The 26,079-nt window shown below is 38.2% G+C and overlaps 1 protein-coding gene across 6 annotated transcripts in view; it reads right to left on the minus strand.

The window, feature by feature from the left end:
• Window positions 1-1,898: 1,898 nt before the first annotated feature.
• The window catches only part of AFTPH (aftiphilin), a 60,384-nt gene continuing 36,203 nt past the window's right edge, over window positions 1,899-26,079 (minus strand). For 4 of the 6 annotated variants that reach the window (XM_048842675.2, XM_048842674.2, XM_075127215.1 and 1 more), the window contains 8 exons: window positions 22,794-22,945; window positions 22,101-22,227; window positions 21,676-21,732; window positions 19,058-19,180; window positions 14,276-14,336; window positions 12,595-12,678; window positions 7,322-7,445; window positions 1,899-2,997 (listed from right to left, as the gene is read on the minus strand). In XM_048842675.2, the coding sequence (XP_048698632.2) occupies window positions 2,853-2,997; window positions 7,322-7,445; window positions 12,595-12,678; window positions 14,276-14,336; window positions 19,058-19,180; window positions 21,676-21,732; window positions 22,101-22,227; window positions 22,794-22,945 (873 nt within the window). In that variant the 3' untranslated portion in view covers window positions 1,899-2,852. The remainder of the gene's footprint in view (window positions 2,998-7,321; window positions 7,446-12,594; window positions 12,679-14,275; window positions 14,337-19,057; window positions 19,181-21,675; window positions 21,733-22,100; window positions 22,228-22,793; window positions 22,946-26,079) is intronic. The other 2 variants (XM_048842676.2, XR_007355595.2) reach the window with 2 other exon arrangements.

The following is a 26,079-nucleotide window of genomic DNA, read 5'->3' on the forward strand; positions in this document are numbered from 1 at the left end:
CCCTCTTTCTGCCAGGGCCACCAGTCCTGCACTTTGAGCTTGGAAGACAAAACGGGCAGCTGCCACTGGAGGCAATTGTGAGAAGACTGAAGATCAACTTGCAGCTGGCATTCCCACCCCCACCTCTCTCTAACAGCTTAGTCCACTAGCCCTCAGCCTAGGATCATGAGTCAGCTCCCAAACATATTCTCCTCAGACAATAGCTCTAGCTCTCTACTCCAACTATATCACACTAGTCTGGCTCTAATGGACACATTTGTAGTTATAAAAACAAATGCACTGATTTTCAATACAGCAGTCCACTGTTAGAACTGAATGTTATATTAAGTAAATGTTGCAAAAACAACAACTTAAACCTCAGAATGAATCAAAATCTAGTACTGAGATGAAGTGTATATATAAGACAATGCTGCAATGAAGATTATTTGGAAGAAACAATTTAAAGAGGTTTTTCAGGCAATAAAGCAGATGGCTTTCACATCAATCCTTTCAGCTACGCGGGGATGTCGCTTTACCTGATGATACTATGCACTGGAGCACTAGTCAGAGAGCAGAGGAGAAGTTTAGGCTTTGCAAACTTATTTTACTGCAGCTGTGCGGCTAATAATTAAGCCTTGAGTGGCCATCACCAACTAACTGGAACTTCCACATTACAAGGGGTAGAACTCAGGTGAATTTTTTTGGAACACTTTACAAAATAGGAACATTTAGATCAGCGATTCTCAAACTTTATTGCACCGTGACCCCCTTCTGACAATAAAAGTTACTACCGGAGCCCAGGAGGAGCCCAGGAGGGTCGCTGGGGGCCAAAGCCCAAGCCCCACCTCCCTGGGTGAGGAGGAGGGGGGCCAAGCCAAAGCCTGAGCCTCGCCACCCTTGGTGGTGGTGGTGGTGGTGGTGGGGCAAAGCCAAAGGGCTTCAGCCCTGGGCGGGGGAGCATGTAATCTGAGTCCTGCCACCCTCAGGCATCGGCTTAAGCCCCGGGCACCAGAAAGTCTAACGCCAGCCCTGGCGACCCAATTATAACATGATTGCGATCCACTTTGGGATCTTGACCCACAGTTTGAGAACCGCTGATTTAGATTTAACAGGCTGAATTTTGTGAAGATGTATTCCAGGATTTTGCTATTGGCCAACGACAGCAGAATGAATTTATACGGTTATGACCAAAATTTCAGACAGTTGGACAATGAGGCACAGGAAGAAGAGGCACATTTGTTGGAGATTTCTCAGAGCTGAATATTCACTGATGAATCGGTAGTTAATATTGGTATATAAATAGCTAAGTGAAGACCTGAGATTACATGTTAGATGTGGACAGTTAACATCCCTGGTGGATCTCTCAGTTGAAGGATGTGCTAGCTCACTGAGCCCTATCCAATTCCATTGAAATCAATGGGGGCTGGAACAGACAACCTCCCTTCTCTCACCTCTCCACCGAAGATATAATTCTTGTAAGAGCTACAACAGGACAATGACATTGAACGTTTGTGTGTCACAGAAATTAAGGAAGTACGACACTAGCATTTTTAATTGTTGTTCGGAAGTTGGCTGGTATAGTTGGCTTCCCCTACCTGTTCAGCATTGCCAATATACTATGAAGAGGTCATGTTGTAATCAGACTCACTAATTTGTTTCATGCCACAAAGCCCTAACAGAGAGCAAGTTTCTGCCAGAAGAAAATAACTGACTCAATTCAGAGGCTGGACACAATGAAACCATGCCTCGCTTTTCCTTGTGTAGGTCCCAAGAAAGTGTGCTGTGGGCCTGGTACAGCCCAGAGGGGAGTTTTATTGCATGCTCTCCTAGTACAGCATATTTAATTGTCCCTTAGCGTTGTAAAAAACAAGCAAGCATATGTGACAAACTCTGCATAAAAAGATCTCAGACTATACACATCTTTTAAATGATTTTATTTTGTGTAAGCTAAAAGGAAATTTACACACTTACATGTCAAAAGGCCTTGGGCATGCACATTAGCCTTGTTAGAGGTTCGTCTACGTAGCTTTATTTTTCCATAGGAATTTCCCCAACATTTACAACCCACAGTTTTTACTGTATATACAGCCTAAACCATAGCAATCTGTGATTATGTCATTTTACACTGTGCAAAATCAAACGCAGGAATAGTGGTACAACAAACAAAAACCGTAACAGGTAAATCTCATTGTAAGACATTCATAGTTTTGGTCCTTCTTTTCCAAATCAAACTGATTAAATGTAGACAGTGATCCATAATTTAACACAAAAAGGTACTGACAATATACCTTTCAAAAGGCTATATAGTGTTTTAGCCATATTATTAAAGTTTGAAGAGAGAAAAAAACAAATAAAAAAATTTAGGTTGATCAAACAGAAGGAACTGCCTGTTTTAAAGAAATGGTTGAAAAACCCCCACAAAAAAACCCCAAACAAAAAACCATGTGACCTTTTAGACTTTTTCAGTTAAAATGAAATATTTTAATGTATGCAGAAAAGAAATAAGACACTTGATACAATCTGAAAACACTGAAAGGGGATTTCACAGAGAGTGAAGATTGGATTTTTTTTTTTTTAATTTTTAAAGTTTTGTAAGAAGGACACCAGTGTATTTCACAAAGACAGAAATGTATACATCCCAGCACAACAAAAAGAATAAATCTTCAAAAAGATTCACCCCCAATTATTTACACTTTTTTCTAATATAAATTTAGATTCCAGTATGTAAATAAATATACATTACTATGTATACCTTTCTAGTGCTGCTTACCAACAAATCATCTGAACTTGAAGTTTTTAATTAAAGCAACATTGCTTTTTATGACCCAGAGGGAAAAAAAAAAAATCAATAGAAAGTGTCCAATTCACATCACTTAGTCTACCTTTTCTTGGCAGCGTGTTGAAGGTGTTAATGTGGCTGGGAACATCAACACCTTGGCATGCATGAAAGTTAAGTCAGGAAGGCTAGAAATCACCTTGGCAGCCTCTTCACTAAGATGTTCTTCCTTTTTAGGCTTCCTGTTAAGAGGAGAAAGAGAAATGCATCAATCCATTACTTGACAGTCCTGGAGAAAGAGCCACTGATTGAGGTAAGACCACTTCTGTAAAGGGATACAAATTATATCCTGCCTACTTGCAACACTCAGATGTTAAATTTTTTTGCAAGTTCCGATGCACCATCATGGGATTGTTCACTTTATGTGAGAAATAATTGTAACTTTAGCCTCCGGGTAAGATAGCAGGAGTACTATTATTAACATACAGAGAAATCTTTCAGTCCAAACCAGGAACATCTGAAAGGAGGCTTGGAGGCCTGCTAGATGCAATCCAGCTACATAATTAGTGGCTGCACCCAATAATAACCCAGAATATTTTACCAAGTCCTTTTTCTGTAGGACTCTCCATTTTAGCTTGTTTATCTTCAAGTTTAATATACCAATACGTAAGGAACTATTTTGTCAATTCCCCCCACCCCCCTTTTGAGGAAGTAACTGTATAATTGTGAGCAACTGGGCTGTGGATGAAAATAGTGCTATTTCACACAAATGAGGGTGCCTTGAGGAAGTCACTTGACATTTCCACAACACGTTTCTAAACCTTCAGTTTACCCATCTCACTTGTTCCCCCACAGATCTTGGGTTCAAACAAATTTCAGAAGAAAAAGGATATTCAGAATGTTTCTTTTTCAGAGGGGATGGGATTAATTTTTTAAAAAAAACTAGCAGCTGATCTCTGCTAATTATTAAATTCAGATTTAATAGTTGAATTTCAGTTGCAAAATTAAATTAAGACGGGAAACTTCAGGTCCCACCTGTTCCAAACCAGCCTTCATCCGTGAACTCAGGATTAACCACAATCTAAGGTCCCTTTTTTTTCCTCCACAAGCTCCTGAAGCTTCCTCTCATAGCCACCAGCACCAGGAGCCAGGGAACAGGATAAAGGGAGGGCCTGCCAACCCACACCTTACTCTCCACCACATATACCAATCTGGGGCATCAAACTCCAGCAGCCCTAAGTTACTCGCAACGTATGTTGGTTGGATCAGCACATGCAGCTTCTGTGGCATGCCATAAAAAACCCCAAACACCAGACCAGAAGTTATAACCTCCTCATGTCACCATAATCAATATTTGGATTTGATACTAACTTCCATTTAAATCACAACCCCTTACCTGTAGCTGGCCTACCTCATTCCCCTCTGCCTATGCCTCTTCATATACCTCTACTTTTCCTCATCTTTATCCTCATCCTTTTCATATACATCCTCCCATGTCCTCGTCTTCACCTTCTTGCCTCCAAAATTACTTCCACCACCTTTGTTTCCTTGCTTTTCCCACATTATCAATCCCCCCCTTCAAAAACTTGAAACAATCTACAAAATAATGCTAAAGCAAAGTGGGTATTATTAAAGCTACTGCACGGCCATGCTACTCCATTTTTTTGCACTCTGATGTCCCTTTTTAGTCTCTATCTATGCTTAAAAATCAGGAGGCTACTACTTGGGGTGACCTGTTTGCTTGCAAAGTTCCAACCATACTTTAGATGCAGAACCCAAAAACCCACAATCAAATATTACAATGTAGTATGCCGACAGACAATTCGTTTGAATAAAAGACTTTCTACCACTTTGTAAAAACTGAACTGACATTTTTAAAAGCCTGCCAGGCAAACAAATACAAATCTAGAGAGAGAGACTTACTAGAGTAAACAAAGACATTTCTGAGCACTACATGTACCTTGGAGTTTGCAAGCTTTTCTGTGAGTTTTCAGCTGCTTTTATTAAAATATTTGTAAAACCACTCTACAGTTATAATGAAGTGAGCATTGTTCTCTTACATGTGAAGACTAAAAATTTTACTTTTCTGTTCAGTGCCTTCAGACCGTTTTGAGGTAAATTTTCAAAAAAAGTTACTGTATTTCCAAGAAGATGCTAGATTTTCAGTCCTGCTATATATAGTACTGTTAAACAGTGAAGCTGAAATCAGATAAACCAAGACAGCTCTGAGGTTTAGGGCTCCCCCTAATGGTTTGCAGTTGAAATTTCATCACTGTCAGTAAAAGAAAAGGAGGACTTGTGGCACCTTAGAGACTAAAAAATTTATTTGAGCATAAGCTTTCGTGAGTTTATGCTCAAATAAATTTGTTAGTCTCTAAGGTGCCACAAGTACTCCTTTTCTTTTTGCAGATACAGACTAACACGGCTGCTACTCTGATCACTGTCACTATAAGTCAGTGGTGGGCAACCTGTGGCCCGTCAGGGTAATCCACGAGACAGTTTGTTTACATTTGCACAGCTGCCTGCAGCTCCCAGTGGCTGTGGTTCGCCATTCCCGGCCAATGGGAGCTGCGAGTAGTGGCGGCCAGCACATCCCTGCAGCCTCTGCTACTTCCCGCAGCTCCCATTGGCTGGGAACGGCGAACTGCGGCTATTGGGAGCTGTAGGCAGCCGTGCAAATGTAAACAAACTGTCTGGCAGCCTGCCAGCGGATTATCCTGACGGGCCGCAGGTTGCCTACCACTGCTGTAAGTTCTTTTTGAACATCAGCTTCTGGTATTTTCACACTGTGGGGAAACAATAAAAACATATTCCACAGACTCAGAAAAAACACTCTGTAGCGAGTGCTTTCAACATCTAGCATTTGGTGTTTAAAAAACCCTAGTCTAAACATAATCATCATAAAGTATTAAACTGCAATACCATTCATATCATAGCATAATTCTACAATAAATGTCATATTAAGTGGAAGCACAGAATAAAAGTTCTTTTCTTTGCAAATAATATAAATTAGTAGAAAAAGTTATTCAGAATGTTGCTTACTTAGTATGTGTTACTGCCTTTTTAAACTTAATATGTTTAACACAGTGCTTCTCAAGCTTACTTGATTGGGTCCCCCTTTGTGTCTGTGGTCGTTTACGCTTCCCCCCAAGTACATAGACCACTACCACCCAGCTCTGAAGGCAGAGTGGAGCAGCAGCAGCTGGCTGGACGCCCAGCACTGAAGGCAGCAAACACCAGAAGCAGCAAGAAGTAAGGTGGCAATGTGAAAAGTTATAGGTCATCACTTTTCACAGCAGACTTAGCACCCCATTGCCACCCTTACTTCTGCACTGCTGCTGCCCCCCTGGGGCTGCCACCTGGAGCCCAGGCTGCCTCTTGGTGAGGGACTGGGGTGGGAGGGAGAGGAGAGACTGAGCTGTCTCCTGGTGAGGGATTGGGTAGAGGGAAAGTCCAAGCCTCCTCCCAGTGAGGGGATTGGGGGCAGTGAGGAGATCCTGAGCCGGGGTGATGGGGCTTTGGCTGTCCCCTTTATCCCAGCTCTTGAGTGTGCACGGCCCTTCTGCATAAGCCCCAGCCATCCAGGGCTGACAGACTGAGCTCTTAAAAAAACAAAAAAAAAACAAACCAAAAAAACCCACACATCCGCATACAGCTCACGCGTCCCTTGACCATTCCTGTGCCTCCCTTGGGAAGGCCCCTCATAGTTTGAGAACCACTGGTTTAATTTGAATTTTAGATAGCAATGGGATATCTCTGGACAGCGCTAGGATACACAATCACTGAATAAGCCATGAAAATGTGAACTAGTTCTTATGAATAAGGACTGCTTGTTCTGCTCTAATGTGATACACAAGTCTTCAGGGATACATATGTAATTGAAAGGTTCTGATTTAGGTTGTGCATAAAGAAAAAGCAATGTCCATGAAGCACATGCATACCGTGAAGTACATGCTTATTCCTAAATACACCGCTTTTGGCAGTTGCTGTGGAGTGTTCCACAGATAAAGCTGGTTTTTAATGTGCAGTTTGTCCCCTTGCACCCACTTCTCTCGCTTGACAACTTCCCTAGCTAGAAAGCAAGTACAACTCTCCACATTGTGGATTAAGTAGAGTAAGCACAACAAAAATGAGCTTCTCCCACAATGACCTGTTAGAGCCGACTTGTCTAAATCAATGTGAAACCTAACTAGTAAGCGCTATAGTTAACTTTCTGTCAGGACTCACTTTATCCTCTCATTTTTAGCAGCCAATGATTTTCCTGAGAGATTCTCCTTTTCTGGTCCGGCCTTGCTTGGTATCTTTACAAATAATTAAATTCTGATAGAGAAAATTAATATGCACACACTAACTCTTTTTAACGAGTCTCCTGATTTGATTACATCATCATCAAAATAGGGGGAAATCTGTGATGATGTTGTGATGTGGACTAATCTTCATTAATGTATTTACTAACATAAAATGTGAGTCATTCAAGGACTTAGAATCTAAAGGCACGGCCACTCATTTCTCAGCCACTGACCAATCCTTAATTTTCAAAGTTCTTGACTGGTCACCATGATTTACCTTGTAGATGTGCTTGCCTTCTCTACTGTGGACATGAGCCTTGCGAATGCATCGGTCACTTTGCTGCTTGCATTGGAGGTTTCCAGTTTTGAAGTTGTCAACTCATACAACTCTGGATCCACACCTTATAGTATAAAATAATAATCAGTGATGGTGGGATGCAAATACGTCATAATTAGTCAGACCAAGATGCTAAAGGCTTCATTTTCTGTAAACATCTGAGTAATTTAAAAATGTCAACAAAATACTGTAAGAGAACATGACAGAACTTGTCAATGTTTCCACACCTCTCCTTAACCCCTTTCAGTGGCTTACAACTGCACTAGAAAAATGTATATACAAGTGGACTTACATTTGGCATACAAGGTCTCAGCCTGTGGGTAATCAACATTAAGATCTGGTTTGCCCATTAGAGTGCATCTCGCACAGCTAACATTTTTATAGGTGTAATATTTAACATTTATTCATTTTCACTTAACTAGTTTTTATTAAAAATAATTTAACAAGTGATTGATTGGAACATGTCATCTTAGCTACCATTTAGAATTAGAAAAAATACAAAATCGAGTTTTAAAAATGAATGTTTCATAGTGACAATAAATCAGTGGGCTTCAAATAAGATATTATGTAGTGTATTGCACAAACATTATTAAAACACATGAAACCATATTAAGTAATAAGAGCTTGGCTGAAAATTGATGGAAGTGAGGAAGATCAATCATTCTTAACTCCACTTCACTGCGTCTACAGTACAAATTGTAAAGTAGCATAGATTTATAATTATACCTAAATCCTTGACCCATTGTATTTTCTCCTCTCTCTCATGTTTACAGCGCACCAATTATTGAAGTAACTGGATTCTTCAGTCTTAATTTTTCATCTTTTATCATCTTAAGCCATACCTGTTTTGACATTGTCCCTTGAATGAATTTTAGATTCTAATAGCAAGCCATTAATCCCAAAGAATAAAAATACAAACAAGCCTTCTATGAAATGCAGTAACAAAATACAAAAAACCCCAGCACAGATTTGGGCAAAAACAGTGTTCACTTTACATTTATTTTTTATTACAAATATTTGAACTGTAAAAAAATTTTTTTTTTCAATTCACCTCACACAAGTACTGTAGTGCAATCTCTTTATCATGAAAGTTGAACTTACAAATGTAGAATTATGTACAAAAAACCCTGCATTCAAAAACAAAACAGTGTTAAACTTTAGAGCCTACAATCCACTCAGTCCTACTTCTTGGTCAGCCAATCACTCAACAAACAAGGCTGGTTACAATTTGCAGGAAATAATGCTGCCTGCTTCTTGTTTACAATGTCACCTGAAAGCGAGAATAGGCGTTCGCATGGCACCGTTGTAGCTGGCAATGCAAGATATTTACGTGCCAGATGCGCTAAAGATTCATATGTCCCTTCATGCTTCAACCACCATTCCAGAGGACATGCTTCCATGCTGATGATGGGTTCTGCTTGATAACGGTCCAAAGCAGCGCGGACTGACGCATGTTCATTTTCATCATCTGAGTCAGATGCCACCAGCAGAAGGTTGATTTTTTGTTTGGGTTCTGTAGTTTCCGCATTGGAGTGTTGCTCTTTTAAAGACTTCTAAAAGCATGCTCCCACCTTGTCTCTCTCAGATTTTGAACGGCACTTCAGATTCTTAAACCTTGTGTCGAGTGCTGTAGTTATATTTAGAAATCTCACATCGATACCTTCTTTGCGTTTTGTCAAATCTGCTGTGAAAGTATTCTTAAAACGAACATGTGCTGGGTTGTCATCTGCAACAGCTATAACATGAAATATATGCAGAATGCGGGTAAAACAGAGCAGGAGACATACAATTCTCCCCCAAGGAGTACAGTCACAAATTTAATTGATGCATTATTTTTTTAACGAGCATCATCAGCATGGAAGCATGTCCTTTGCAATGGTGGCCAAAGCATGAAGGGGCATACGAATATTTAGCATATCTGGCATGTAAATACCTTGCTGGTTACAAAAGTGCCCTGCGGATGCCTGTTCTCACTTTCAGGTGACATTGTAAATAAGAAGCAGGCAGCATTATCTCTGGTCAATGTAAACAAACTTGTTTGTCTTAGCGATTGGCAGAACAAGAAGTAGGACTGAGTGGATGTGCAGGCTCTAAAGTTTTACACTGTTTTGTTTTTGAGTGCAGTTATCTAACCAGAAAAAATCTGCATTTGTAAGTTTCTCTTTCACAATAAAGAGATTGCACTTCAGTACTTGTATGAGGTGAACTGAAAAAATACTATTTATTTTGTTTATCATTTTTACAGCGCATATATTTGTAATAAAAAAATAATATAAAGTGAGCACTGTGCACTTTGTATTCTGTGTTGCAACTGAAATCAATATTGAAAATGTTGAAAAATATCCAAAAATATCTAATAAATTTCAATTGGTATTCTATTGTTATAAGTGCAATTAATTGAAATTAATGTTTTTAATCGAGATTAAATTTTTTTGTTAATCGCATGAGTTAACTGTGATTAATTGACAACTCTATAAACAATCTAAAAATATTAACCGTTATAAACTGATTGCAATGTTAGATATTAGCTAATGTCTGGGCATGGTTTAGAAATGCTCTACACTCACCAAACTTCAAAACCTCACCAGTTAAAACCCAGCTATGCCTGTTACTCCTCCAATTCCATTTTGTAACTAACAGCCATAACCTCGGTGCAAGTGGATGAGATTAACTGCCCTCAATTGCATCTTGCATAAACTCCTCACTGCTGGGTCATTAATGGCCAGGAAGTGGCTGGCATATCAATCACTGGAATAAACTAAACAGTCTTGAGATGTGCTTAATAAATTAAACTGATGACAAAGTAATTGAAACTGATAATCCCTTGGTTAAACCAAAGAGGGGGGTGGAGGGAAGTGTTTGCCTTTGATACTTGTTCACTAGAAAGAAACTAGTCAACATGTACTTGTTTTTCCAAATTCTCATAAAGTGAGGTCTTAGCCAGATTTACATACAACATAGGAAAATGCGCCAAGTTTGAGACCAGTATACTATGCATTTTAAACAGTATCAGATGTTTACAGAACTCAGAAATGATCAGAAAACACCCAACTCCATTGAATGTCCACTTCTAGTAGGGGGAGTGACTTGCAAAAGCTTTTGAGATCCCATTAAGGTGTAAATAGTAAAGCTACAATTTTTTTTTAAAAATGTGATCAGAGCGAGCCCTTTGGTATGCAGCTCTGTGACATATATAGAAGGTTGCAACTAACAAGTTATATCATTTATCAACTAAAAAACAAGTATTATTGCATTCACTTGCATCACAGTACAATTTTTGCAGTTACTGCTCAATTGATTGTGCTACTTGGTAGCTCCTACTGAATTATGTGTTTGCATAGCACAATGAAGAAAAGTGCTGTATATACAGCATAACAGATGTATAAATTAGACATGGTAGTCCCCTTAATTTAGTGTTAACATTCACTTTATCGATAAAGTTATTTTGGATACAGATGAGACAACACTGAGGGGAGTCTAGGCTATATTTAATCACCAAAAAGTGCTGAAGTAATCTTCGACTGCTGACATCAATTTTGTTTTTTTAAACAAATAATTGGCTACTTGTCTCAAAAATAAGTCAAATGGATTTTTTTAAAATAAAAACTTGCATCTTCTATATTCCTTCTAAATGATCAGAGAATGGTTGTGGGCAGCACTACAAAACCTTAATGAGATTATTTGAGAAACGTTAGCCAACCAAATTCTACATACAGCTCCTAAACAAAGTTAAACACAAAACATACACAGAGCTGTAAGCTAGGAAACAAATGACTTTCCCAGAAACAAGTCAGGAAAATACTGCAGACAATGGCGATATAGCATACCAGGGAAGGTGGTAATACCTGCAGTTGCTTGATACATTTGTAAACAAAAAAACCCAACCAAAACCCAAAAAGCAATAAAATGCCACCAAAGCATCACTGTAGTAATCACTTCAAGTGTCCACAACAGCAGGATAATGAGAATGTATATTACCATTCATCTTCTAAAATATCTACTGGTGATATTTATGGATTTAATTGATGGATTTAAATTTAGCTATTATAAAAATCTCTCTGAAGGAATTATGCAAATGACAAAGCATGCCCTAAATTTCTCTATTTTGGCTCCCAGCACCTCTATGGCAAACCCATCATCACATTATTCCAACACCTCTGCACAACGCTTATATTATTTGGCTCCTGGAGTGGGGGTTGGAGTGAATTTGAGTGCAATTAAGAGTAAAGTTAAAAACCAAAAAATTCAGAATAGAGGGAAGTTGTTCCTTAATTTAAAGTGAAATACAGCAATGGTCACAAAATGAAGAAATAAATGCATTTTGCAGGAATTTAAATATAAATTTCAAGCATAAAAAACTTAAAATCCTAGACATAGGTTTTCACAAGCTCACAAAAATATTTAAAGCATGTCAAAACCACATTAAACAAAATGTAACCATGATACAAATATGAATTCAATTGTTTTCCCATTTTATTCAAAGTAGAAAGTGACACGTACTTTTGTCCCTTATCAAGAGAATGAACCATAAAGCATGGCTGAAACTGCTTTTCTTTTATAGTCAATGATCTAATATTTGTTGAGCTTTCAGCGTCCTAGAAACATGGAACTGCTTGTTTTCAACTACGAATATTAAAAACACTTATTTTATCATGGCATTAGTACTAACTGTCAAAGAACAAAATTACAATTTTTAGATAGCCACGTGTGTTAGCTATGCCCAATCTCTCAATACTTAAATATATAGTTCACACATTCAGCAAGTTACTATATATACACATACCTATATTAATTTCAATAATCAACTGTATTGCAATAGTCTTTTGTTTGAAAAGAGGGAAGGTGTCTCACCTTTTTATACTATACAGTATTTATATTTTGTTCTAACTGCTTTACATGAATTATTCTGACAAGCTAGCTTTCAAAATTTGTCATTTGAAACAGTGGGAAAGTTTTACATATCTGATGTTTAAGAATGTAAGACCCATTCACGCCTTAAATGTGCATTAGTAGAGAGCTGACAGTACCTTTTTAATACTTAGCACGTAATACAAATGTCAGAGAACCGCATACAGATTTTAAAAAAGGTACTAGAAAGACATTTTTGAGAAATACAGTATGGAAGATCCTTGTTTATAGGAAAGTCAAATGAAGTGCTCATGCTTTTAGTAAACTGTTTCAGACCGTGTTTGTGGGTTTGACGCTCCGCTGACCTGGCATTGTGGTCGCGCTGCTAGAGCTACTGTCATCCACGGGCCCAAAGAAATCAAGGTTCAGAAGAGTGGAACCTCCACTAGCTTGAAATTCAGTGACCATGTTGGTAGGCAGCCATATAGGAGGTAAGCCAAGGGAGGGGTTTGTGTGTAAAAAGGGGTAAGACACACACTTGAACATGCAAGTTATAATTAGTACTCATTACACAATTTAAAAATGGACATAAAACAAGGCTTACAATATTAGTTTGTAACTTCTAAAGAGGTTAACAACTTAATTCAATGTACATTTTCTCATGTACAATGCAGCAAATAATTCAACACTAGTAACTTTGTAAGTAGAAAGAAAGATAGATTTATTTCAGTCTAGAAATGGAGTAGAACCAGCAAGAGAGATCTGCCCAATTAAAGGGAAACAATTCTTAGGCCAATCTGTTGGAGGAGGAGAATGGTTTAAATGTCAAAGAAAACAAACCATTCTTCAAGCATGAAGATGTAACTGACCCTCCAATTAAAGCACAGGATTGAAAACTGGACAAGTTGTATTAGCTAGTTTTATGTTATGAACTGTCAATATCAGCTTAAAACAATGTAAATACATCATAATGAATGCCATGATTACATCCAGCTTCTGAAGTGGTAAGTTACACTGTTCCCCTTTAACACTGAAGCAGAAATCAAACAGGATACATTTTGAAGAAATTGCTTGTTAAAAGAAAGCAGGATGATTTGACTGAAGTAATAAGACACCGGACAACAGCAAAAGGGCCCATCCAGGCTTTCCTTCATCACCATGGTACTGATATCCACGCTGTTACTTTCCACAGATCCTGGGAACAACACTACTAGATAGCACTGGTGTAGTAACAGATGTAATTTATTTTAGCTCATTTTTTAGCAACTCGTGCATTAGGAAATAATTGTTGCTAGCAGAAACCTCATGTTCTTTACAGGTTTCTAACCTGCCACCCAACAAGTTTATTAAACTTGTTACTTTTCCTTCTCCTCCAGCTTACATTTAAGGTACACAGTTAGTGTGACAACTCACTTCCCCATTAAAAAAATTATATAAAATTCTTTTACGTGAATTTTTAACTATGTAGACGACTATGTTTGTTAAAGTATGTAGCTACCTCTTTAATAATTTAACATCTTTAGATTCTGAGTTTAAGCAAAAGTGATTACACATTAAGTTATACATTTTCCATTTTAATATATAAAATACTTGTAATCTGAAAACTTCCAGGTTAAGAAATCTCTTTTGCAAACAGTTTTTGGTTAAACAATTGTGCTTTGAAGTAGCCACTATTCACTTAATTTTGCCATTCATAAGGGAGTCTAAACAGATAATTGTGTATTGGGAAAAATACATGTTTAGAAGTAAAACATGTCAATCCAAAATCCTAAACTATTCAGATCTTCATTATAATATGAAAATATTTTGCCACTGTGTGTTCAGCATAAATGCAGGAAAATAAAATATTACCTAGTTCTTAGTGTTTTAAGATTATAGATTGCTTTATTTGTGGCAGATCTAACCAGAAAGAAAGCCTGAATTTCCAAAGTTAAGAGTAAGAAATAATATATATTAGAAAAAAAAATCAGCAGAGAGATGTTTGTCTGAACTTTGTAGCTTTCTTAACTCTAGCTCTGGTGCTAGAGGCTCTACGGAGAGACGTACCATCTAAAGGGTTAGTAAGGCCACTGCTACTCCAGTCAAACTGGACAGGTGGTAGAGATTCCTAGAGTTGAAAAGTCAGAAATCAGATTTTATAGTCAGTTCAGGTTATAACAATGTAAAATGTTTCACACAAATATTTTTTTGCACCTAAATATTAAGGGGACAATTGAACATAAGACAAATATTTTTACCTTCAGATGTTGTGAGCTGCAAATTTTCTAAATACACTTATAAAAAAATCTGAAGTCTACCTCAAAGTCTGGTTCAATTATGAATCAAACAGATCAGATACTCTCCCTAGCCCCAACAGGTTTTTCTTAAATTAACTAAATTCTGGCGACAAAAACAAAAACATTAATACAGCGTTAAAATTTAAGAAATTGCTACTCCAACTGGACACAGTGCAGTCTTTGTGCATGAAAGGTTGTGAACACACAGTTTAGCTTAGGTGGCTCTTTATTTTAAATATGAAGAGAATGTTCTGCACTTCTGTATGCTTTGGCATGATTATATCCAAAAATGAAAGTTACTCACCGTGAAGGAACCCATGTTTCCTTTCTAGACAGAGGTTCCCCCCAGCACACCCGGGGAGTATACTACACCCTGAAAAGGAAAGACTGCCTACAACGACCCTGTGATATATTATCCTGACCAATAAAGGCGAAGCTAAGTCCCAAACTTTCTGTCTGACGACAAAGAGACGGGGTGCCAGAACTTACACACACGCACAAAATCCAGGAGCAAGACTCAAAATAGAAAATGTGTCTCCTCCTGGGAGAGTATCCTTAGCTTTCCATTTCCTTTTGTTCAATCCTTCTGCACACCTAAGTAAGTTAAGCAAGATGCAGAGATCACATAGTATGAACAAGTAAGGGGGGGAAAGGAAGGATATAGTCAGCTTCCTGGTAACTAGTGGCAACTTGTAGTGTAACTTGTAAATGGTTTGTATTCTGAGGACATCCACAGGAGCAGCATTACAAATACTTGGTATAGGTAGCCCTTGCTTGTTACATTTCTGCTCCCCAGTGAAATTAGCTTTTAGAAACAATGGGAAGGATCTGCCTGAACTATGCAAGTTTGGTACGTTGTATTTTGTTTGTTTCATTATACTTGAGTTAGGAGGAACAGCTGTAACTTTTGGTAATCAATATGGAATGTCTTACTGGAGTTAACCTATAAGAACCTGCAAGTAAAGTTTACGACACATTCTGACTATTTCAGTAAGAAGGGGGCTCTCTAAAGTTGGAACAACTTAATGTTGAAAGGTTGTGCAATTTCACAAAGTAGAGGGTCAGTACCAGCTCCATACAATAAAGGTAAATTTTAAGAAGCCTCTAGCTTCTTGAAAAATATTACTGGAAACCAAAAAATAGGAAGTGAATGGAAGTTCTGTATTTACTTATCATAAAAGCTTTACCTGGAGAAATCTTTTCTTCCTAATGCCTTTGCAATGTTTACAGTACTGATAAGTATGCTTTAAGCAGTCCCTCACAACCTGATGTCTAAGGATTTAATCACATCTCATTTTTATTCACTCTCAGTGAAAATACTAGCATTTGAAAATACTCCTATTAGTGGCAAAGAAAAATAATGGTGCCGATGCAGAACCTGCAGCTGGTACAGTTATGACAGTCATGCCCAGTATATTATGAGTAAGGCTATGATTTAATCATGAGTATTTTTAGTAAAAGTCATGGATAGATAACAGGCAAAAAACAAAAAAAATCACGGCCCCATGACCTGTCCACGACTTTCACTAAAAATACTCATGACTGAAACTCATTCTTCCACTGAGAGAAATGAGCTCAAATCCAGGCTTTAATCACAAGTGAAAACATGGATTAATGGTTTCCTACCAGACCCCATTTAGTCACACAATCACCCTGGAAACAGTTTGGAAGTCTCTGTTAAAGTATTTAGATTCAGGACCAGTGTTCCCTCTAATTTTTCCCACCCTCACCACATGAATTTTGTTATTTGCACCCATATAGAGGTGATGAGTCAAAATTCATGTGGTGAGGGTGGGGCCAAGGGGTTCAGAGTGTGGGAGGGGGTTCTGGGCTGGGGCAGAGAGTTAGGGTGCGGGGGGGAGAGGAGATGAGAGCTCCGGCTGGGGCGGGGGGTGGGCTTTGGGGTGCAGGCTGCCCTGGCGCTACGGCGGTGAGAGAGGACTCCCCCCAGCTCTCTCCCCCTGCAGCAGCACCTGGGCTGCGGGGGAGGGACACCTCTCCCTGCTGCGGCAGCTCCAGGGCTCGGGCCATGGGATAGGCGCCTCTCCCATAGCCCTGACAGGTCTGTGCTGGGGCCCCATTTTCCCCAACAGTATGTTTTTACTCTAATGAGAAGTGCCAACAAAAAGTATGAGAAATCTGATTATAGGGGTAGGCTTTTTTCAGCCTTAGATTAGGACTGTAGGTTGGGGTTTAAAGATACAACTGAGTAGGTGCAATTGTCAGAGAATTATCCTTAGGTTTGCTAAGGAAGTGAGGAAGAGGAAATTGAAAAACCTAGTTTTATTGTGCAATATTTAGCTTTCTGGTTTAACAAATGAACAGTTTTTCAATTACATTCTAGAGCACTATAAATATAGTTTATTGCTGTTTCACTGTGTGGGAGCTTTTTTAATTCAAAAGATACTGTTTAAGATTTAAACATTTGTCCCCATACAAATAACCCGCTTAAGAGATTAAGTCTGAACAGAAAGAATTCTTGCTGTCTTAAAGTTGCAAAACAAGCTGGCAATACAAATATAATGGCAACTTTTAAATGTTGCCACAAACAGCACTGTAAACAAGACTTTTGGAAAACTGGAAGAAAAGACTTACTATACAACTGTGTACAATTCATACATCAGATCATAAACAAAAGTATTCACTGGAAAAAATTTACTATATAAGAGTTCTTGCTTTGTTTTTTCAAATACTGCCTTCCTTTCTAGAACAGTACTTCAGAGCTACTTTATTACACTTTATGGAATTTAATTATCCAGTGCCCTACCATCGCTTACTCAAAGAAATTTCTTACCTGTAATTCTTGTTCTTAGATCTCATTCTTGGATCATTCACATGTACTGAAGGGGGTTCCATAGCTGTCTTTGGCCAGTGGCCAATAGCAGGGCAGCGTGCATCTGTCATCACTAGCAGTTCTAGTGGCCCTTCATGCAATTAACAGGACCTTTTAAGAGCTCATCTCATTGAGTTTAATCAAAGCAGAATGCCAGCTAATAGCTAAAGGCATAAAATATATTCTGTCATTACATTTTACCTCCAACACAATGGGGAAGAGGTGTATGTGTGGATCTGCTGTGATAAATACCTTCAAAAAAGAATACCTGGTAATTTTCTCTCTAAAGATCTAGTTCACAGCAGGTCTCTATTCTTGAAGATCATACTTCACCAGGTATTTCTTTAAGCAACTAAGAAAGCACAAAGTTATCCTGAATGCTGAGATGAGGATAACAACTTCAGACTCCACCAAAGTAGTCAACAGATGTCCATAATACAAAGTAGAAGATACTCGATCAAACTGGGGAGGAATGTAGATAGATCCCTAGACGACAACTTTTTTTTTTTTTAAAGAGGGGAGTCAAGGGAAGGAGAAGAGAGTGGGGAACGGAGGTGCTGAGTCTTGCCATAGGACTTGCAAACAAACCTAGATGGGGGATGAACTGATTGCTGAAACAAGAGTCAAATCTGGCCAGTATCGATACTGATGGTGCTGAATAGAAAGACAGAGATAACTAGATATAAGCATAAACACAGATGCACTTGGAGCACCCACGGTACTGACTGTTCTGAATGGAGTCAACAGCAAAAAATACGTTCACCACCAGCAGGACATGATAGTTCTGTGTTATTCCTAAGTCAACAAGGTAGAACAAGCAGCTAATGGAGATCAATAAGACGTGAAGTGCTCGATCCAGTGGCTTGACTAAGCACCAGAACAACTGGAACTAGAATTACAGATGTTTTTTCAATCAGAAGTCACGGGCCTGATGCATGATCAAAGGAGCTGAGGGGTTTAATTTACTTGATCTGAACTCTGAGGGATGTTTGGATTGAACCTCATTCTCTGAATCTGTGCTGAGCAAAACTGAGGTGACATGTTCATGATTTAGATGCCTCAGTATGTCCCACTGACTCAGATGCTCCAGAATGTTCCACTGACAGATGTTGGAGACAGTCACACATGCCAGTAATGGACATTTTATGACTACACTCAGGGTATTTCTTTTACTGGCCAATCTGCTTCCTATGTATTCTGTAAGATAAAAAAAAGGGAAAGAGAGAAAGGAAAAACAGTGCAACAAGCACATGTTTAAAACTATGCTTTAGAAAGTTTAAGAAATTTCTGTCAGACAGGTAAAAGTTGCTCCATAAAGAAAATATGAAAACAAAAAGAAAAGGGCACTAAGGATAGGGAAAGTACAAGAAACCCAGAGAGAACTTTGAATGAAAAACATTAGCCAGAAGAGGGCCAGCTGCTATGGCACACTTCACAATCACAACAGCAGCTCATTCACAGTCAGTTGTTAGAAAGCAGCTAATCATTAGAGGCATTAGAGGTCATCAGGGCTCTTAGCAAATGCAGGTCTCCCTGTTAGTGGATGGCAGCCAGAGACAGCTTCGGGACTCCTTCCAGACACACATGGGGTGGATCCAAGGGTGGGATTTTCTGTGATGCAGAGAAAACTCCTTTATATGTTCAGATTCCTTTGGCCCTGGAACCCAGAACTGTAGTATTATAAAGCTAGATCAGGCACCCTGCTTTCCAGTTTTTTACCTGGAACTGATCAGATGTACATGTGCTCATCTCTGGTGATACAGGGGTAGTCTGTCCTATGGAAGCTATTTTTTCTGCAGCAGATATTGGTTTCAGAGGTTCCTTGGTAGGCTCTAACATACCCTAAAAAAATAAGAGTCATGTGTACATACATGCCAAGAACTACACAGACATTGAAAGACAGAAAATATGGTACTAAATAGTAATATTCTGAAATAGGTGGCTCCCAAACATTGTTTCTAGGATTATTTTCATATTCAATGTTTTAAGACCTCATTCGGCTCTATTTAGTGGATCATAGGGACCATTTTACAGTAAACGATGGAGACCCAAACCCTTTAACTGAGTCTTATTACTATCAGTAATATTACACAAGTTAGAAGATATTGTTCCATGATCAAATGACATTTTCCCTCCCTGCTGTAAGTGGACTATCACAAGGATCAAGTGGCACAGGAGAAAGGAATATAGTAGTATTTACTCCATTTAACCACCCAAAACAAATTGGTTATTTATAAGAATTGAGTCATTTTGTAACATGATTTTGTCTCCAATACCTTATTTTCAGTGTGATTTGCTATTACTACTGCCAAGGATGTAAATCCGTTTTAAAATCTCAGAGAGGTCAATGAAACAGTGCTTTTCATTCTGAATCAAGTGCTCAAGGCCTAGCACAATGATCTGAGTAGGCTTTGAACTCTCAAGCTCTTTTGCACATAAGTGAGAAAAATTGGTGTAGTCACAGGCATAATTTGCATTCAGACATACAAAAGACTTCTGTTCTCACAGAAGCATGTCTAAACCATGGTTTTGTTCCACATATCGTTGAAATTGTGTAAGTTAGCCACCAAAATTAGCTTGTCCAATGGTCAAGTGGTTCTAGGAAATTAATGTTCAGGACCCAAACTCACTGGATCAGCAAAGAAACTAGATTTAGTTTCAGAATGGAGGGAACATCTGAAGCTGTGGGGTAGGAGGAGGTACTAAGTCATTTTGCATTAAAAGTCCATCTGCATACTGCTTATTTATATTTAGCAACTAACTCATTTATGTGCACACGTGTGCATGTATATTATATATAAATAAAATTTAGGAGAGTGGCTTCTATGATGTTATTTTCAACAAGAATTTCATAAAGATTACTATGAGGCATGAGCTGCTGTGATGGGTGACTAATACTGTGCATATTATTGGCCAAGTACACACCTTACCGGTACAATAGATGGTCCCGCTCCTAAATATACACAAGATAAGCCACTGCTCATTAATAAGAGATTTAAAACTCCCTCTATAGTCTACAGTAGGCATATCCTGGTACAAAGCAGTGCACAAATAGGCTTGACAAATCCAAGTCTGAAGGAACTGTTGTGAATCTTTATATTAAAATGTTTCCTGGTAAGTAACAGTAAGCATAATATGTATCAGACAGTTGTAATTTCTTCTATAAGGAGACTACATATCAACATTTAAAAAAAATAAAATTCCCATAAACAGAAAAAGCTTTTAAAACTCTGATCAGAAAAATTATGATTCTTGGTCTGTCAATGTTTGTCTTATTACAGATATTGCCAGGTGTATGAGATGCCAGACAGGACAACATGGAGAAATTACTGCAATTCTTAAATGAAAATGGATAAGATCATCACACAACTTTACTTTAGATTTCAAAGGACACTGAAGGGAAAAACCTCCTTCACGTACTGTTGCTATTTTTTTAAAGCAACTTTCAGAGCAAAGGCAGTCTATGATGTCCGTGGAGCACATCCTATAAGGACACATGGCCTGATGCCCACTTTGTATGTGTTCCTTGAACGAGGCAGAAATTCATAGGAGCCCTTGACTCAATCGCTGCAGATCTTGTACATACAGGACTTTCATTGACTGGCAGACATGGAATAGTGCATAGCAATACAAGAAGATACACATGTATCTAAGAATGTTGAAAAAATATTGTATTTGAGAAACAGCATGTGATCATGTACTCAGACTTATGTACTAGGGATCAGAGTAATGGTTACATGAGCAAGAAGAATAATGTTTGATGGGGATAGGGGAAGAAACTTTGCTTAGTAATATAATTGTCTACAATGGGTTTTCTTGAATTTACCTCAGCAGCATCTAGTACTAGTTACAGTCAGAAACAGTACACTGGACTTTATGGACCTATGCTCTGATCCACTTTGGCAATTCCTATGTTCACATTGCCATTTCCTAACTGAGGATTTAACCTTGCCAGTTTAAACTTCTTTACTGAGGTTTTTTCTTGAATATTTTAAAAGCTGTATTCTAATCTCATGGATTTTCACTAAATATTAAAATGGGATTAAGCTAAAAGTCATTATTCAGCCTATACACACCTTAACATATTGCATTATAATCTTTTCTTCTCACCAAAATGAGATTGGATCATTCAGCATAATTTACTAAACAAATAAAGCAAGTTATTTACATGTTTTGCAAGCTTCTCTCCCTAACAACTCTATTGATGCCCAACAAGTGTTTGAGCACACTACAAAAATCTCTTTCAGCTTGTTTGGTGCTTAATGGCACTTTATATATTTGATTATACTTTTATGGAATATACACAGTTTTTGTGGGAAGCATACTATGGTACTTACCAGTCCTGCTGCATACATGGGTACAATAACAGGCTGCTTCTTGTTGCCTGTAAAGAGCTGATAAAAAAAGATGGATGACTTAAGCAGTTCTCCCATTCTGTCTTAATCATAAATAAAATTAATATCTTTTAAAATATGGGTCAATGGATTAGGGTTATATTTATGAGATTCATATCAGAGCATAGACCATATGAATTTATAACCAAACAAGGTTTTCATTTTCTTTTAACAAGTTTATACTGGAAATATAAATTTGCCTGTAGTAAATTTGAAGCTGTAGTACTAAAGTATACTGACACGAAAACTCATTTTAATGTAGGTCTTCTATGAAGAGGTGATCATTCAGAAAGAAACATAGGCATGCAGAACTAAATTTACTACAGCTCACCTAAAGAAACAGTTAAAAGTTTTATAGATAAACTCACAATATTTCTTGTGTCGATTCCCAAGGAGCATAAAAGCTTTTTGTTGCTGTGGGAGCCACCCCACTGATATCTCAATCCATACGAATCATGGATATCCTGCAGCTCTGTCCACACTTCCATAAGTTCCCTAAACAGCCCATGATAAATCAAATCATCAACAGGAAGAATCATATGACTCAGCAGCTTTAGACACATTCTAATTATTAATGTGACTGACATTATAAATTCCAATTAAACTTGTGCCCAAACACTAGTACTCAGGGGAACTAAAATTGCTATAGTGTTCTCAGAACAATTATTATTCAGACTTATAATTGGAAAATGTTGCCCACAGCAGACAGAACAGGGCCTACTTAGACTTCATCAACGCATGAATTAATACAGCAATTTGTAACAAGTGTAAGTAATAAGCTACATCCTAATTAACTATCTCATTTAGACATCACTTAAAAGTAGAGGAGAAACCACCAATTACATGAAATACTACCAGTACATGTGGTCACTGAAACAGACATACTGAACTACAATGATTAACTTTTACCCTATAATTTCTAAAAACACTTACAGAAACATTAGAATTTGACATACATCACTACATGTTTTTAAGTTATAATCTGCGTAAAGACCTGGGCTTACTAAAAGCAGCTTTATTCACTTGATTTTCTTTAAGTTTGCCATATTAGTGTTTCTTACCCACTGTTTGCCGAAGTCTCCCCTGTTCTCATCTGTTTGTTGCTTGCTTCCAGAAAAAGGCTCAAGGAAATTATCTCTTCTTCTGTTTCAAGAACAGGTATGGAAGGAAAGCAAACTTCAAACATTCGCTCCAAACGGCTTAGCAACGTTGTCTAACAAACAAACAAACACCAAAGAAACGTATTTCAAGTTTTCTTTAACTGCTTGTTCCAAAAATAAAGAAAAAAATCTGATGAGTGTGACAAATGAGAAACTATACATAGGTTTCAAAGTAGCATTCAAATAAAATGATAATCCACTTTTACATAACAACTTTTGTTAGAGGATCACAAAGCTCTTTACAACTCTAAGAATCACAACTGAGGGGTAGGTAAGTGACATACCCACCACTGGCAGCACTGCGATAGGTTTGACACAAGAAGTTATTACAATAGCTAGCTGAAACTGCAAGGTGAATATCGGTAGTAAAAATATGCAGCAAGTATTCCAAGTGATGTTTAGTTAGGGTGCGCGTTAATGCCCCTCATTCGTATGGTAAGTACCGTCAGATCTTTACTGAACACAAGTGGTCAAGATGTTGGTTTTGAATGTCCTCTAAAATACAGAGCTGGAAACAGCAACGTTCCCCCTGACAAAAGGGACTGGTTCAATACCAATTCACAGGGAATAGATCTATTTCCTACATCATCTAGGTATTTATCAGGTCTCCATCAAAGTACTGACCTGGGGCAAACATGCTTAGTTTATAGTCTAACAGGCTAATAGTATAAATATGAGCACCTGCTATGCAACACTTACTCTTTCCATAATACTTCCAAATACTGTGTGCTTTGCAAAGAGTATTCATTATTAGAGATTTGAGTAGCATCCAAATGTGCACTAGGCATGTTACAAATAAGAGATCCCTATTTAGCTGAAGAGCTTCAATCTAAATAGATAAATATCATGGAGGGGTGAAGGGGATGCAACGTGAATTTTTCCACACAATCATTTCAAAATATGAACTTTGCCTATATTATTCCCCCCCCCCCGATTATTTAGTGTATTTTTATATAATCATTAGCCCAATTTTCTATTTTTAGCTCTTCTATAAAAAGTTAACCTATATCACTGCTCTACATCTTGGCCTTTCTCCCAGTAACTCCATTCTCTTCTCATTAACAGTTGACCAAAAGGTTTTCTGATGATTTCTGTGGGCTAGTGAGGCAGTGGAGTGCCTCCTCTAACATATCTTTTGCCTTCCTACAGAAGCTGGGACATTTTTAGGCCATCCTTTAAAAGGTGCTGGAGTGAGTGAGCCTGACAGCTTTACCTTCAGTGAAAAGCCTATTGAGGGGCAAAACACAACAAAACCCCACATTTCTCTGAATATTGACCTACCACCATTATAACAAACACCTAAGATTATTGCAACTGAAAAATCAGAGAATACACATTCCAATTTACTCTATGCATTTGATGTATAGCCACTTTCAGCGTCAACTTTTTGTGTAGAAAAAATTGTTAAACCACGACAAATTTTTGTATTTTTAAAGGACAGGTGTGGTGCTTTTTAAAAAAAATACTATCCCTTCAGGTTTTGTAATCCTTATTACCATTTCATTTACATTTCCAACATGGCCCTTGCCATGTTGCAGCTGCTCTGCCGTTCCCTGTCTGTCCAACTGCTGCATTGCACAGCAGGGAAGAGACTAGCATTTGGCTGTTCCATTTCTGATAGTCTGTTTGGCTGTGGGAGCCCCAGGGAGAGCAGAAGAGGAGCTTGAGTTATGGTCCAAGCTTCAGGGAGTGCCTACTAAGGATGGCTCCCCTCCACCACATAGTTACACAGAGCAGTGGACATAAAAACGCAAGATGAGAACCAGTTATTACTCCCTGATACTCTCCCCCAAGGACAGGTTAGAGCAGCTTGGAGGCTGCTCTAATTTGCACCATCAGGTTAAAGTCCACAAGGGACTATATGCCAACTGAGGATAGCCAGAGCACAATGTACTCCAGCCACTCTCCTGCTTCTGACACACTCCTCTGCACCAAGGGCAGAGGCAAGGAGGTACAAGAGCTGGGTTTTCTTCAAACTGGGGATTTTCCCATGTTGAGTGAATCTGCAGCAGGGGACTTGCAAATGACTTCCACTCCCTTTGAAGCACCTCAGTGGCACAAATATTTAAACAAGGCAGACATGTCCATACATATTGTTTATCCTTAACCTTTTTTGATGGACAGGCTTAAAAATAATGTAATGCACTACTAATTATTTCCTTTTAGAATTTTTCTGTTAGTGCTTTTACAAGAAACAATCTATTTCAAATGTAAATATTATACTCTGTGTGCAACTACATCAGTTGCAATGATCTTTTACAGACTACTGACGTTTACTTAATATTCCTAAGATATATGCTACAATCCATCAGAAATGCACAGCAATGCTCACTATGAAGGCAGCAGAGGTGTCCAGCCATATTGGTAAAGTAGCACACCATCAAGTTTCCCTGGAAAAGGTCAAGATTTGGAAATATACTCAAATCCCATGGTGTAATGACTAAGAATAGGTTTGCTTAAGTAACAAGCCATCTACAAAAGGAAAGTGCCTGCCACTGTGAATACCTACTGCCACTCAGAAAACCAGGTCAATGTCTAAGTTGGTGGTTTGATTTTAGGGCAGTGCAGATGACAGCAAGAGAAGGAATACAATACAAAGAGCCCTTAATAATAGAACTTCATCTCAGGCTATTGCCAGCACCCACATAAAAATTCAGATATAAAAGTTTGAGAGAGGAAGACATAATATTGTGCCAAGGCTGCAGTAACTACTTAATCAAAACATCCTTGGCACATGCTTTTATCTATTTAAGTCTTACAAAAACATTTAGAAGGATCTCCAAGTATTTATAGGTGATGTACTGTGGAAAGTAGGAAGGTTTCCATAGAAAATCAGGAGATCTGAACTGGGGAGAATTCCAGCTCCCTGGACTCATGCAACCCAAGTATATCAAGGGAACAATGGCAATAGCTCTAAAGGGAGCAACTACACTTATTCATTTAATTGGAAATATGACACTGTGTTGGCAACTCCTGGGTGGAAAGGGAGTTACCAAAAAATAAACACTTTGCAAAATTCTGTTGCTATTTTAGAACTACTTCCTTTTTGCTCCATAAATCCCACCCAAATGCTTTACTGGAGAAAAAAAATAGTGGAATATATATATACACACATTGTGTACAAGTACCAGGTCTTCCTGGATGATCTAGTTATACAATAACTTACTATAAAGATGAAAAAAATCAC

The sequence above is a fragment of the Caretta caretta genome, chromosome 3 (assembly GCF_965140235.1).
Source record: "Caretta caretta isolate rCarCar2 chromosome 3, rCarCar1.hap1, whole genome shotgun sequence".
NCBI lineage: Eukaryota > Metazoa > Chordata > Testudines > Cheloniidae > Caretta > Caretta caretta.